Consider the following 14,772-nt stretch of genomic DNA (forward strand, 5'->3'; position numbering starts at 1 on the left):
GCTAGCTGCCCATAAAAGAGCTATTATAAGTCAACTCCTTATAAACTATAGGCTATAGTCATTTCAAACTCTTTTTTTTTTTCTGAATTTTGTACTTAAATAACTAATATAAACATCAATAAAAAATACTAATAAAATATAGGATTAATATATGTAATGAAAGTTGAGTTAAGACCTAAGATTAAGAAGTTCTATTAAGGGATGGGAAGAAGGTTGGATTGGGCCCAACCTGAACAACTTCGGATTGGATTGGGTTGGGTTAGGGTTGGATAGTTTGGGTTGGTGGTTTAGAACTTAGGGTTGGCCTCAACCTGACCCGACTTGCAGCCCTACTTTTGCTGATTAGGTAGTTGTTTTTGTTTCAGAAAAACAAAACCAATCATTTTGCCAAACATCCCCTTGGTGAATCAATGTTGTATATTCAATGAACATTGGTTCCAATTGTTAATGTATATAATATACACATACATGATGCATCCATGTATGTATATGTATATATTCCGATGATTTTAAGTTTAATGGGTAAAGATTTTTTTTCCAGTGTAATGTAAGTGTGATACTCCCAAACACCATTATATAGGTCCCATTTGGTGCGTCTTTTCATGTAGGTTGTCCATTGTTTAGAAGCTTGGCAGCCTGTATTGTCATCTTTTTCTGTTTGGTTGGGGGAAGATCAGCCACTGAAAGATTCTACCCCCAAAAAACGCGAAAAACTCAATTCGAGCTAATTTCAGGAAATTAGAAATAGAGTTTTTCACATTTTTTCGTCCTATCTTCATGTAGAAAGATGCACCTCCAACCAAACAGTTTGTGGGCTGCCTAAATCTTTATGTAAAAGTCCACTACGTCTTTTGACTGTCAAGTTTTCCATAAGATCTTTCAAAAAAAAAAAACTTGCCAAACATCACCATAATTAACTATTAACTTGGGTTTGGCTAGGTTGACATCAACCAACTAACCTGGCTGGGCTTAGGTTCATAGCTTGAAATTTGAGATGCATTGGCGTCAACTTCAACGAAAAAGTAATGTTCCAATGACATTATGTGTGTAGGCATTTTAGAAATCCAACCTGATCCAAAAATCATAACAACTTGGGGTGCTTTCATTGTTGTGGTTGCTGTTTCCTATTTTCTATGTGGTTGTTATTAACACAAATTTATAAAGTTGTTTCTCTATCCCGATTTTCATTTCAAAATTTAGAAATTGTATGTTTTTTTTTTCATTTTTTGGAAATTGTATGTTTGTTTTCTTAGAGGATATTCACTTCTGAAAATGAAAGTATATTAATAAAAAATAAGTAAATTTGCATTTAAGTGGGCTTTTGATAAAAAAAAGGCATGGTTTAAACTATCAATACGATACACCCCGTATCGGGCATATTGTATCATATCTTTTGAAATGATACGGTCTGAAACACATGTTTCCAGGGTTTCAAACCCCCAATTTTTTTTAATAATAAAAAACAGGTTATAAGCTTTCCAAAAAACCAAACTTTGAAAAAAAACTAAAAAAATAGTTTTGGCCGTTTTTAAGTGCCGATATGATATGGCCAAAACTCGTATTGTATAGATACTTTGAACCTTGAAAAAAACATATGCTTTATTGGAATTCGTATTTGCATCTAAGAAGACAAATTTGTCAATGCAAACCAACCCAACTTTACAATTTATATAAACCTATATTTACATTCACACATATTTGCATCGTTTCCAAACGCAATCTTATGAGTTATTGTTCCCGTCCAATAGAACAAATTTCTCACAGTCATTTCCTCAAATACTTGATATACTCGAGTTTCCTGAATTTTGTGCAAATGCTTTGAATTTTATTCATGAGTCATGAACGGATAAGAAAGAAACCCAGATTTTCTTCTCACTTTTTCTACCTATTTTTTATCCCCGTAAATTGTAGTCACATATTTGATAATAGAGATATGTGACTGCAATTCACAGGGTAGAGAATGGATAGGAAAAGTGAATAAATCCGATTGATAAGAAAGAGGTAACTTAAGCTTCAGAAGTGGCAGGGAGTTGGATGTCTCACCGGAGGTTTTGAATCGGCCTTCCATGGAAATGGTATTATGGTATAAACGTATAATTAGATGGCTCCCTACCTGTATATTCATGAACAGATATGAGTTCATCATGACTCATGAGCATGTGAAAGGTTATAATGGTCAATTTCTGAATTCAAATTCACGGATCGTCATGGCGGGTAGGCAACAGCCAGTGAAAGCATTTTTTTCTCCACCCTTCGTTTCTGTGTAATAACGAAAACACCCCTATTTGTTGATACGTGTACTCTTTACAGCTTACAACCGGAGCAACTCTCCTTTTGGTGATCGTGAACAAGCTCGAGAAAGCGCAAGTGACGCATTCGTGCCTAACCCGATCTGTCGACTCGAACTTCAAAAAGAAGAGCGGATTCAGAGTCCTTGCGAGTCGGAAATGACTGGAAACAGCTCCGTCGTCCGTCAGGATCTTATTCGGTAAGTCTCTGAGTCTCTTTCGCTCGCTTGCTCGGTCGTATACTCACTTCTTCTCTGCAATTAGGTTATCTGAACCAATCAGAGTGTCTCTATCAGAGGCGCAGTATAATCCACCAGAGGGTGCAAATGTCTCCATTAAGTCTGTGCTTGAATCCCTATTACCAAATAAGGTCACGTCATCCAATCTTGAAACCACGGAAGAAGAGATCAGAAGGGAGATTAGAGATTTCTGTTTGTGCTGCGCTGCATTGACTTCAGCTCAAGTTGAAAGTGGGGATTTACTATCATGGATTCCCAGACAACTCTCGGCCGCCGCGAAGGCTACTGTAGAGCAACTTTCGAGGGATTACTTCCGCGATTTAGATGAAAACAAGTTGGGAAGAATAAGGGAGATAGGCGTAGATTTTGCTTCAGTTCCGGATGAGCGGAAATTGGTGGTGGAATTAATGCCTGAAGTGATCCCTTTGCTGAAGGGAACTATCAAAGAAAGTTCTATCGATGCTACGGACGACGGCGATGAGATATATGCTGCTTCTGCTAGAACTCCGGTTGCATATGCTATCATTGCTGCTTATCAGTTTAGATGGTTTGTTACTCAGGTTTGTGGCGGCTTAGATGATTCGTTGGGATATAGTTGGAAGGTATATTGGTTTTCCGTTGTGCTATGCTGTTCTTTCTTTGTCTTTCAGGTTGATTACCCTCATTTGGGGAAGTTATGTGCTTTGGTAATTCCTTGTGCTTTGACTGCTCTCGATCATTGGTCGCCGGAAGTTAAGGTATGTAAGGCGAATTTCTTATTTTTCAATGCTCGTTCTGCATTAATTGGAATTATCTTGCTTTTGATCGTTTATAATGTACTCAGCGTTATTCTTCATGTGCATATTAAATTCCAACTAGTTCCCCTCATCTGCGTTTCTTTCTCTTCATTTTTCTGCCCTGGTGTCTGGAATATTATTTCTTCTTCTTATCGTATGGAAAAGAGAAAGAAAAGATAAAACTTTGGACGGTTTTGAACTTCCTCCACGCTAATGCTCATTCCATCTCAAACTTTAAATTATACTACAAGAGTACAGACTTTTCCTTCTTAGTGACCCAATATGCGAGTAGAATCTTATACAGAATCATTCCCCTGGTCCAAAAAGGAACACTACTCGCCTACAAAGAACCATCCAATTGTACACACCCTGCCTAAATGATGTGAAAAAGGGATATCAGTTCTATCTCAAATTTGCTTGACAGTTTCTTGATGCATCATGTACAAAGCAGAAATTGCTATATCTGATTTGATGGTCTGTTGTATCCTATTATGCAGATTTTCCTTAGAAGTCAGAAAGGACCCTTTAACCATACAGTTTTTTAACCATATTTGACCATACAGTTAATTATTGAAGAAACCTTCTGAGGAAAACATTGAAAGTATCATTTTAGGCACTACCAGTGTATTAAAACATTTCCTGGGTGTTGACTAGGCAATAACATAGGTGTTTTACTGTTTTGGAGGCCCATTGCTTATGTGATCAACTATGGGAGCAGTATAGATATAAAGATCTTAGAGCAAATAACCAATTAAATCAAGTTTGTGTGTGTGTGTCAACTAGGCATCGTGCCTTTTCCTGCCAAAATGTCTAGGCACCTTAGAATAGAGGCACTGTCTAGAAATCCTTGTATTTTTCTCTAACAAGTAGCTTCTGGAATTTGACCACAAACAAAATAAAACAATAACATTATTTCTCAAATTCTTGGCAGAAAACAGATTTTAATATATCAAATTACTAACCTCCCACTCCACCATTCATTGTTCAAGTTTAAATTTATCAATATATATTACTGACATGACACCTTTAAAGTCTTTGTGGTTCTTCGGAAAATCATTCCAGATGTTAATACCATATCATCAACCACAAAACAGGCCCAAAACTTTACATGTTATCATTTTTTGATGAAATAAGAGTCGTAGTTATACTAGATAGCCGAGAGGCAATAGGCTCAAGTTTATGTGTGTAAAAGAGTGAAAATTGACATAAAAGAATAATCCTTAATCATCTTCTTAAGAGAAGGCTCTGCTTTGAGAAAAGCATTTTTCTTGTTTGTTTGTACTGCAAATTCCTAGGATGCAAATGCTTTCATAAAAGTGATATTCTTTTTTCTTTTCTTTTTCTTTCTTCTATTAGAATGACATATACTCCAAATTTTAACTTAACTTTTCCCTTATTTGTGCACAGACACGGCTTAAAATGGATCTGTCAATAAGGAAAATAAAGTAGAACAACTCTGATCTGATTTTCTGGACAATAATGTAGAATAAGAAAAATCAGTTGAGATTCAACTGAGTCTAAGGAATTCCTCTATTTCTTTTTGAATAGTGAAAAGGCTGGAGGTAGATCATATGTGGAAGAAGGAATAATGGATCAGATGATCACTCTAGCATTCACTAGTCACTAGGGTTCTACGCCATGTCAGGTTGCTCTGCCAGTCTGCTGGCACACTATTCATTTTCTCGTATGTTCTTAAAATCAATTTAGCTCCAGAGGAAGCATAAAATAAAAGATGAATCATTGACTATCAACCTAATATTCTAGTATGATCTTTAAAGAAAGAATTCTTCTTTTTGTTCTTCAATACTTATTGTTGGACTTTTCTGTGTTAATACGAGTCCTTAAACATACATATAGCATCTAAGTATTTCCTAAAGGTTATCTACTTAATCAATCGAAGCATCCATATTGACATTATTGGAGGTATGAGATGCTGTATTCTTTTTACCTAACTTTAAATACTTGCTTTAGTGCTTCTTCCCCTACTTTTGACACAACAGGAGACAAAAGAACTTCCTTGTATTAGGCCTATGTAACTGTTGAAATGATCTTTTTGGAGGTGAATTGGTGAGAATCAAATAGGTGCTGGAATAGAGGTTTCTATCCTTTGCATCAAATGCTGAATCCTGTTCTACTAAAAATGTAATTCAAGGAGGACCATGGCCATAATATTTTCAAGTCTAACTAGCAGGCCTACCCATTCTTCTTGATGTTGAGTTAACTTAGTTGGCTATTCAAGTGCCAATTATTTTTCTTTTACTATGGGCCATCTGTTAGTTAATTACTTCTTTTAGTGTACTTATTAGGACTTTTAGAATGGTCTTTTTGTTGTTACAAGTTAAATGAGCTTAATTACTCAGTCCTCTATGCTTGTGTCCAATAAGAAACTTGGTCAGGTTGAGTTTCTGGTTTATGCTTGAGTCATATAGAAATTTCTATGCTACAGGAATGGGCATCACATGCACATCCATGCACACTTTTGAGATTTTCTTGAGGAAGAACACGGTAATAGCTTAGACGAAGTTTGTGTGTGTGTGTTTTGCTTTTTAACACTTTAGGAAGACAGGTGATCCTTTTTTGCTTGTTTCAGGGGCAAGGAATGATTAGCATTATACATCTAGTGAAGAATGTGAATGCTGCTGAACTGGGTGTGTACGAAGATGTGATCCTTGATCTATGCTGTCGAAATATTGCTTTCGGTGATGAGATATGGCACCTTGTAGTTGAGATGTCTGTACTTTTAGTGACTCGTACCCAGCGGAGGAACCCTCGCAGCCCATGGTAAGTTTGTCTTCCTTTAGTTATTCATTATAGTGCTCTCCTGCATAGTCTTATTGTTTGGTGCTAATATGATATTCAATAGATAAGTTTCCCATGACAGGACTTTGGTGATGGTAGGTTGATGGCAAAGACATATCTATGCAAAACTTTGTTTAAGTGGTAGGAAATCAAAAAATTGAAAGGGCACAAATGGAGCATTGAACAAAGGATGCCATTGTCTACTTGACAAGTTAAACATATGGTTGGGAAACTTATAAATTGTAAGGTTAGGATGGGATGAACAATTGCAGCTTTAGAATTCAAGATGTGAATCACGTGATTAAGTAAAATAATGTTAGAAGAGATTAAGGTTCAAAATATCGGCACAAATACAATACGCCTGATATAGGGTGTATCATATTGGTATCCAAAAGCCTGGGCAGGTGGCATAAGTGCAAATGGTCCCCATGCCATTTTTGTATAAATAGACCTGTGGTGGCAGTCATGACCGCTGTTAAAAGCTTCTGGCCACTGTCATAGGTCAAAGAATTGTTATTCAGTTTTTATCCAAATTTTGTTTGACAGTTTTTATAGGCTGTCCTGGCAGTTTGGATCGCCAACATATCCAATTATACTGGTGGTCCAAACTTGTTAGATCTATGGATTTTCTCCAAAAATTGGAAATGTCCAATCTTTTTTATATGTTTTAAATGATTTTTATGGTAGGAAAGAATTATAAAATGGATCTATAAATGATGCATTAAACTCATTGATCTAGCAATAATTTATGTGAAAAATGAATTTTTCTAACTTTTGGGAACAATCTGAAGGTTAGAAAAATAATGTATTTTATATCTTCTAAATGATTTGGGTAAAATATAAAAGCCTCCCTTCAAGTTTCTGACAATCATAAAAACCTCTCCTGAATTTTTGAAAAACTACACACAAACCTCCCTTCCGTTAATATGTTAGACGGAAAACAGTTGATTGATACATTATTTTTTTAATACCCATTTTACCCTTTTACCATTTCATGCATTCCGAATGAAGAAACCCAGCGCCACCAAAATCTTTCCTGTCGATGCTCCTCCTCACGAAAAAACATAATATGGTCTTCAGTGAAGTGCCCTCCCTCATCTCTAGGCTCCAACCATACGTGTATTTGCACCCTCCCTCAACTCCGCCCTCTTCCCCCTTCTCTTGTTGGTGCTTCGTATCACCATCATAAAGTCATCCCCCACTGTAAGCTGGATATTGGACTTGGAGACGTCGAGGACGTCCATATAGAATACATATGCCTTGGGGTTTCGAGGATGTCGATGGGGATGCTTGATGCACCTCCTTCAGTTGTTGATAGTTTGGACAAGCAGGCGAACGAAAGGAAAATGAGCTCTATGCTGGTCTCGGGGGAGTTAAGCAACTAGTTCACCGCCAATGCGGGGCTTCCATTAAAGAGAATCGACACTGCTCTCATCCTGGCTGCTTGCCTTTTTCAGATTCAGGGTAAGATGGTTAGATTAGATAATGGAGAGATCAGACAATAATAATGTCCAAAGAAAGTTGAAGCTAATGACCGACTTGACCAGGAGAACCAGCACTTTCTTCTTTGACCACCATCACCACTGTTAGTTTCTGCTGGTTTCATGTCAGTTGGGATTGAAGACTCGACCTTTGAACCTGAAGCAAAACGGGACATAGGAGTTAATCTTCTTGGTTTTGGTCTTCTGGGGTTTTGCAATTTCAGCCATTAAAGTTGGAGAGAGAAGAGGAAGAGATGCCTGGCATGGCATGGAGAGGGGATTTGAAGCTGCAAAAGCCTGAAATGGCATCGTTGTGGAATCTGAAGCTAGAACCTATTGGAACAGTTGAGTTACTTGGAAAATGAACACCCAAATAAATAAATCTTCAGAAAACCTGTGACAAGGAAGAGGGGTCTTGTGGGGCCATGGCATTGGAGGGGCTTTTGTACTTGATTACAATAGAGTATCTTTGAAGAATCCATTAATGGAGTTGCAGCAGCTTTTATACTTGATTACAATTGTCTTTGTTTTTCCTCCACCAATCCGATTATGGAGTTCATCATAATGCAAGTCCAAGTAGAGAGAGGCGTTGGAGAAAATATCTTTAAAATGTGCAAAATTATATTTGAAGGGGTTTATTGTCTGCAAGTGCAAAGAATAATATTCTGTTTCTTGGGAAAATAACATTATCTTGATTCCATTCCTGTGTCCTGTTAATTAGTAAAATTATACAAAATAAAAAGGGAATGATGGGGAGTGGGACGAAACTGGGGTGGTGACAGTGGTGGGGAGTGGGATGAAGAAGAAGAAAGAGAAAAAAAAAGTAGAGGAAGAAAGGGAGAGGGAGAGAGAAGATAAGAGAGAGTTGGAGGGGGTCGTTCCTGTTAGTTGGTGTTGGAAAGTCTATTCGCTGCCATTCTCTCAACAAAGAAGATGAATAGTAAACGTTCGAATTGATTAGAGCCCATCTCCTAAACGAAAACTTCAAATAAACTTCATTAACTACAGGGAGGTTTTCGTAACGAAGCTGACAAGGATAGGGAAATGCTTTCCAAGTTTTCGTAAAAGCAAGAGATTTTCAGGAACCAGAGAAGAAAGCTGCTTTGAAATCTAAATGGAGTTGGATACTAAAGTGGCGAAATTCATGCGCAGCTCATGGTGGCTGACATGGCAAAATTTTGCATTTGGATACCTTAAACACAATCTATTTTACAAAAGGGTAAACTGGGTATTTGGAAAAAAATTATACATCGGTAAACGTTTTCCATCTGAGTTAGTAACGGAAGGGAGGTTTTTGTCAATTTTTTTTTTAAGTTCAGGGGAGGTTTTTGCTAAAATGAAACTATAAGGGAAATTTTTATGATTGTCAAAAACTTGAAGGGAGGTTTTTGTATTTTACCCAAATGATTTTCATGGTAAGGAAGAACTATAGGATGGCTCTATCTATCAAACTTATTGATGTAACAACAAATTAACGTGTCTTCTAATGAATTTTTAGTAGATTGGAAGCTCAATTGTTTGATGTATTGTATGATATTTATATGTTCTAGACTCTTGGACTCTTGGTATTGTGATTGTAATGCATCTCTTCATATAAACTATTTAAGTGTGCATTTCTCATGTGTTTATACCTTGTTCGTGGTTATTTCAAGTTTTCAACCTTAGATTTAGTGTTATTGATGTATTTGTGGGATTTTTAAGAGTTTTCCCAATGTATCCAAGCATAATCATATCTAAAGTGTATTGTGATATATATCTTATCCAAGCTTGCTGATAAGATACGTGTTCCAATATCTTGAACCTTGGAAGAGATGCCCATTACAGTTCTCAAAACACCTCAGATGAGGTTAGTTCAGGGTATTTTAGTGGGATTTTGAATCCTGGTAACAGATTTAAGCTGGCTGATCAAATTAGACTTTGTCGTGGTTTGGTTGTTTCCTCACTAGTGTAATGGAGTCAAAAGGGTGAAGCCAAGCCTCAAGGACAAACTGATTGAATCCTCAGTACAGACTTACTACAACCTAGTGTTTTAAAAAACGGGCATTTTGCACCTGAGGTGCAAGGTGAGGCGTGTGCCTTTTTGAAGCAAGGCACAAAAAAATAAAAAAAAAACAATGCAAAAAATAAAAAATATTAATTAAATATATAAACTTAAATTTTAAAATAAATGTTTAAAAACTATTATCTCAAATTAAAATGCATAAACATAACATGTGAAACATATTTAAAATGAAAATTTAAAAATAAAGTCAAGCATAACATATAAAACATATTCAACCATGTAAAACTCTCAATCTCTTTAATTTTTCCCCAATCACATTACATCAAATAGCTAATTTGATATTAAACATTATGCATTCCTAATTTTACGAGCTACCTTCCCCATATTTGCTAATGTTGTTCACTCATTCATCCTAATAAAAGGTATTTTTAAAAGACAATTAAAGTTATAATTAAGAATTTAAGACCCTGATTTGGGCTTGTTTGGGCTTGCCTTGAGGGGCTTGGTTGGGGGTCTGCCCCCAGCCTAGCTTCTAGGCATAAAAAAAAAAACAAAAAAAAGTGCAAATTTTCAAAAGGCATGTGCCTGGGCTGAAGCACAAGGCACACCATGCGTGTGCCTTTTGAAAGTGATGCACCTGGGACGTAGGTGAGGCACATACCCTAAAATGTGCCTTGCCTGTGCACCTAGGTGTGCCTTTTAAACCACTGCTACAACCCTTTATCTTTACACCACATAAAGTGCTGTGCTTCTGACATAGACCATTTTTGGAGGATGCTGGTTCTAAATTCACCTGTCTCTATCTGTAGTTTTGCATCAGTGGACTTTGAATGTGTTTATACCATCTGCTGAATCTGTTGCTACCTTCCCTGTTATTGCTATATTTTTCAGCAACATTGTGATTTAATAGGTTTGAGAGGATGCTGGTTTTAAATTCACCTGTCTCCTCTATCCATGGTTTTGCATCTGTGGACTTTGGATGTGTTTATACCTTCTTCTGGATCTGTTGCTACTTTTCCTGTTATTGCTATATGTTTCAACAACATTCTGGTTTCACAGGTTTGAGAGGATGCTAAATGAGATGTTAAGTCACTTGGAGCGCCAACCAAGGAATAAGGAACGTTCTACTGCATGGCTTCAACTCATTGAGCCAGTTCTTGATGACATGGGACTTGTTTTATTAGCTCACTTCAGGCGCATTTTTCCACTTCTTTTTCAGTGGATGCATTCTGATGATGATGAACTTGTTTTGTTGGTGAGATCTGATTACTCATCCTAAACATTCATTTCTTCTTGAGTTTTCAATGACATTAAGGCTGGATTATATTATAGTGTTATTCTGCACAGCCTGCACTAATTCAGGGCACTGTTTCTGGTTGAGCCACATGGCATGAGACTTGTTTTATTAGCTTACTTTAGACTCATTTTTCCACTTTTTTTTTTCAATAGATTCATGTTTAATTGTTGATGATGATAAAATTAATTTGTTGGTGAGATCCTGAACACTCATTTTACCCATTAAAAGCAGAAAAAAAATCTAAGTGTTCACTTCTTCTTGAGTGATCAAGCACATTAGGGCTGGATTCATATTACTGTGCATCACTGTAGAGCCCACACTAGTTCAGGGCAATGTTTCTGGTTAAGGCCCTCTTCTTCTATGGTTTTATTTTGGTAGTACTGTAACAATGGAATATGGCAATGTAATGGTTATCACTTATCAGTCCTTTGTCTTAGGTTACATGCACCAAGTAATTGCTTCATCCTGATAGCTGTTGTTGGATATGTGTAATTATTTGGCAGTTATTAAAATATATGCACCTTTTGTGATGCCTAACATACTGTTATTTCAGGACCTTTTTAACATTTAGACTTCAATTATTTCTTTGTTTTTTCTAAGAAATGCACTGCTTATTCTTTTCTAACTCAAATTGCAGAATGAATTACATGTAACAGTGAAATACAAAAGAATATAATAAAAATTCTGGAAATGACACCTAATGGTTGTTAATGATCAAGTCCTTAGTTATTAAAAATCAAGGGCCATTGCTAGTGCATGCTTAATAGGGACATGCCAAACTTGTTTTTTGCTCTGCACATGTCAACATCACTTAACGGAGACAAAGTCTGTTCTCAATACCCTTACCTTGAAAAGTCTTTCAGTTTCCAACTCCTAAATGTCTCATAATAGAAAAACAAGTTAAATGTGAAGAAAACGCCTTTTCTTGAGAAAAGGAGAAGTTTATCTGATAGACACATTATCCTTGTTTGTCGCTCTTTTCTTTTTTCAAACCAAAAAACAGATTAGACAAATAGAGTGTCCATTACAAAGAAGGGAACTTATCCATCCCACCAAGGAGTCTGTGTTGTGCAGTGATTGACTGTGATATCTGACTTATTTCAAGGTAGATAATTGTCCTTCCATGACTTAACCACGAGAATGGAAAGAAATTGCTCTGATGAAGGTCTTTGAGCATCCACCAAGAAAATCACTGGTCAAAGAAACGAGGACCTCCAAAAAAGGGCACATTATCCAAGTAAAATTAGACCCTCCAAACAGAAGCAAAAGATGAACTGTTGAACAAAGTAGATAATGAGTCCTCAGTAGGGACTACATCGAGGTGTACTTGGTAGATGGTCCTTTGACAAGGAGGCGAAGGAAAGATTTAGGAAGTCCTTTCACTCTATTAAACACAGAAGCCTTGTTATTTCCAGGGTAAGTAAGTCTGGTTGCTATTTAGGAGCAATGGTGGCTCTTGAATTATGAATGTTGCATTTTTTAAAGAAAAAGTAAATGTTGGGGTATGGTACACAGAATCAGCCCTTATATTACCTTTCTTGTATTATTCTTGAGATGTAAGTGGGAGGATGGGTGTATGAGACCTAAGCAGAGAATGCACATGAGAGAAGTTGATTACTGGGCCATCAAAATCCTCCTTAATTAATTTAATTACTTTTTTCTTGGGAGTTTGAAAGTGGAATTCCATAAGGTAAGGATATTCTGAAGACACATTAACTGCTATCAGGCACATATTAATGTTAACATGACCCATGAGACAAGTGTGCAATACTGAAGAAAGAATGACTCATACTTTTTTCTTGTTTTGATTTGAAAATAAAAGACCGCATGAGTAAGAAAATTGTTGAAGTGCTTCTCATTGCAACAGGCAGAAGCATCATAACCTAGATGAAGCATGAGTGTTATAAAGACTATGCCCATTTTCCTCTCTTTCTCATTTGGGGAAATCACTATATGTGTCTTGGGCAAAAGAAAAATAAGCTGATTTAGTTAATCTGTTTTAATTGGGGATACTTATACAAAGTATGATAAATTAATGATAATTTCCATGCTTGTGTAGGTTCTTCAACGGATCTATACAATTATAAAATTGACATGGATCAGGAACACACCATATGTAGAAAGGTGAGGTGAATAATCAGGCCTTTATCCACGTGGAATATGCAATTGTTGTATCCTATTGCATCACTTTTTGTTCATTGTAGACTAATGATGGTCACGCCTTTTGACTAAGATTTGGGAGTTGGTGGTCAAATTGCTTTTGGATTTATTTCTACCATATGCCAGAAAGAATCACCACCGCTGATTTTATTGACTCCGGATCTCCTGCCCACAAAAACTCTACCCACGTCTACCCACAACACTACTCCCGTGCCTTGGGAACATCTCCCCGTGCATAATACCATGTAGGAGGATGAGATGTTCTCCATGTGTGGCTGTGATGTTTTGTGGGTAGACGTGGGCGGGAGATCCGGTTACATTGCATTTCTTACTTCTTTAAGAACTGCAACTTCTTCCCTTGTGGTTCCAAAATTGATTTTGCTTTTCAGCATTACTTCTACTATGTTTATCAGATTGCAGTTCTAATGTCTTTGGGCGTCAGATTGGTAGATGAGCTCACTGTAACATACAAGGAAGCTGCTTTGAGAAGGGGTCGTGAAGTAATCAGAACACATATTGTCCAGATACTAATTTTACTCCAGCAGTAAGGAATATGTTTATTTCAATTAGTAGCGAGGTTTCTAAATATAGCACATGTCTTGGTCTAATTTTCTTTTTTTTTTTTTGTTTCTTCTTCTGTTGCCAAGATGCAAGGGCCTACAGTTTGAAGAAGCTTGGAAGAAACATAGGGATGATCCAAACTTGACCTCTCTGACCGCATTCTTAGGCTTAGGCATAACAGATCCAGCTGCTGTTAAAAAGTGCGCATCTATATCACAATAAGATAAGTACTTGTCTCCCTGACCCTGTGGACAAACAAAATTTCAGCAATTTGTTAAGTGGACTTTGGGGATAACCCAGCCTGGCATAAGGTTACACTTACACATGCACGCACAGGGAGACATCGTACCTAAAGGCCCTTCGTCAGGTTGTCATATCCGTGTGATAGTGGACATGGTTGGTTGAATGTGGCAATCAGTTCGCTGGGATATACTTGTTACTGGCTATCTCTTTGTTACAATACAGCAGATACCACCGGATTGCAGATTCCATCCAGCACAGTAAACACTGCAGTTTTTCCACCGTCGGTGGAATCGTCCTTCCCCCAGTAATTCGCCTCACCTTAAAACGTGAACATTTTCAGAGGAACTACACATGCGGCATGCCAAAGACCCACCTCACCTCATAAGATATTGTTGATGTGTAGCGTCAGATGCATCCATAGCTTCACCAACTGGTGCGGTTAGCAGTACTCAGTTGAGGATTTGAATACTGGCGATCAATGTATGTATATTGTAACATTTTGGCATTATTTTATTTAGGCTCTGTTCGTTTTTCGGTAAGTTACTTATCCGGGTAAATGCAGTTATCTGGGTAAGTTTTTTTATGGGAAACACTTATCTGGGCAAGTGTATTTACCCATGTTCTTTTATTTCTCATGTAAATAAGGTAACGACCATTTTAGCCATAAAAATCCATTATTAAAAAGGGTATTTTTGTCCCATTTAAGTGTTGGCAACTTTTCCCCTAGGTGGGAAAGTTATTTATCCACCTAGGAGATGGGTGATACTCAGGAAAATAAACTTTCGCTGGTTCTCACATAAATTTGAAAAAAGAACATGGGATTCTTGGTCAATAGGAACCAAAATCTCATTGATCAACTTTTCCCCTCTCAAAATCTGGAAAAAAAATGCCCCCTTAAATTTATAAGCGAATTGATGGTATCTTTA

The 14,772-nt window shown here is 37.0% G+C and overlaps 1 protein-coding gene across 3 annotated transcripts; it reads left to right on the forward strand.

Moving 5' to 3' along the window:
• Positions 1 to 2,055: 2,055 nt before the first annotated feature.
• Positions 2,056 to 14,543, forward strand: LOC104601184 (ARM repeat superfamily protein). 3 transcript variants are annotated; one of them, XM_010264429.3, is made up of 9 exons: positions 2,066 to 2,214; positions 2,311 to 2,488; positions 2,553 to 3,087; positions 3,178 to 3,264; positions 5,894 to 6,084; positions 10,645 to 10,840; positions 12,942 to 13,006; positions 13,485 to 13,586; positions 13,690 to 14,543. In XM_010264429.3, exons 1-9 carry the CDS (start codon positions 2,067 to 2,069, stop codon positions 13,823 to 13,825), a joined length of 1,638 nt encoding a protein of 545 aa, XP_010262731.2. In that variant the 5' UTR covers position 2,066; the 3' UTR covers positions 13,826 to 14,543. The 3 variants fall into 3 exon arrangements, with proteins under 3 accessions (XP_010262732.2, XP_010262730.2, XP_010262731.2); XM_010264428.3 differs by having other exon boundaries at positions 2,063 to 2,214; positions 2,553 to 3,264; XM_010264430.3 differs by lacking the exon at positions 13,690 to 14,543 and having other exon boundaries at positions 2,056 to 2,214; positions 2,553 to 3,264; positions 13,456 to 13,586.
• The last annotated feature ends 229 nt before the right edge of the window (positions 14,544 to 14,772 follow it).

Source organism: Nelumbo nucifera, chromosome 2 (genome assembly GCF_055504915.1).
Source record: "Nelumbo nucifera cultivar China Antique chromosome 2, China Antique-T2T, whole genome shotgun sequence".
In the NCBI taxonomy this organism is placed as follows: domain Eukaryota; kingdom Viridiplantae; phylum Streptophyta; class Magnoliopsida; order Proteales; family Nelumbonaceae; genus Nelumbo; species Nelumbo nucifera.

Excerpts from the sequence above, each read along its gene's own strand:
- LOC104601184 (XM_010264428.3), top strand. The coding sequence starts at position 2,067 with ATGGAAATGGTATTATGGTATAAACGTATAATTAGATGGCTCCCTACC. Across the intron at positions 2,215-2,310 it reads TTCACGGATCGTCATGGCGG|CTTACAACCGGAGCAACTCT; the intron begins GTAGGCAACAGC and ends TACTCTTTACAG. Across the intron at positions 6,085-10,644 it reads AGGAACCCTCGCAGCCCATG|GTTTGAGAGGATGCTAAATG; the intron begins GTAAGTTTGTCT and ends CTGGTTTCACAG.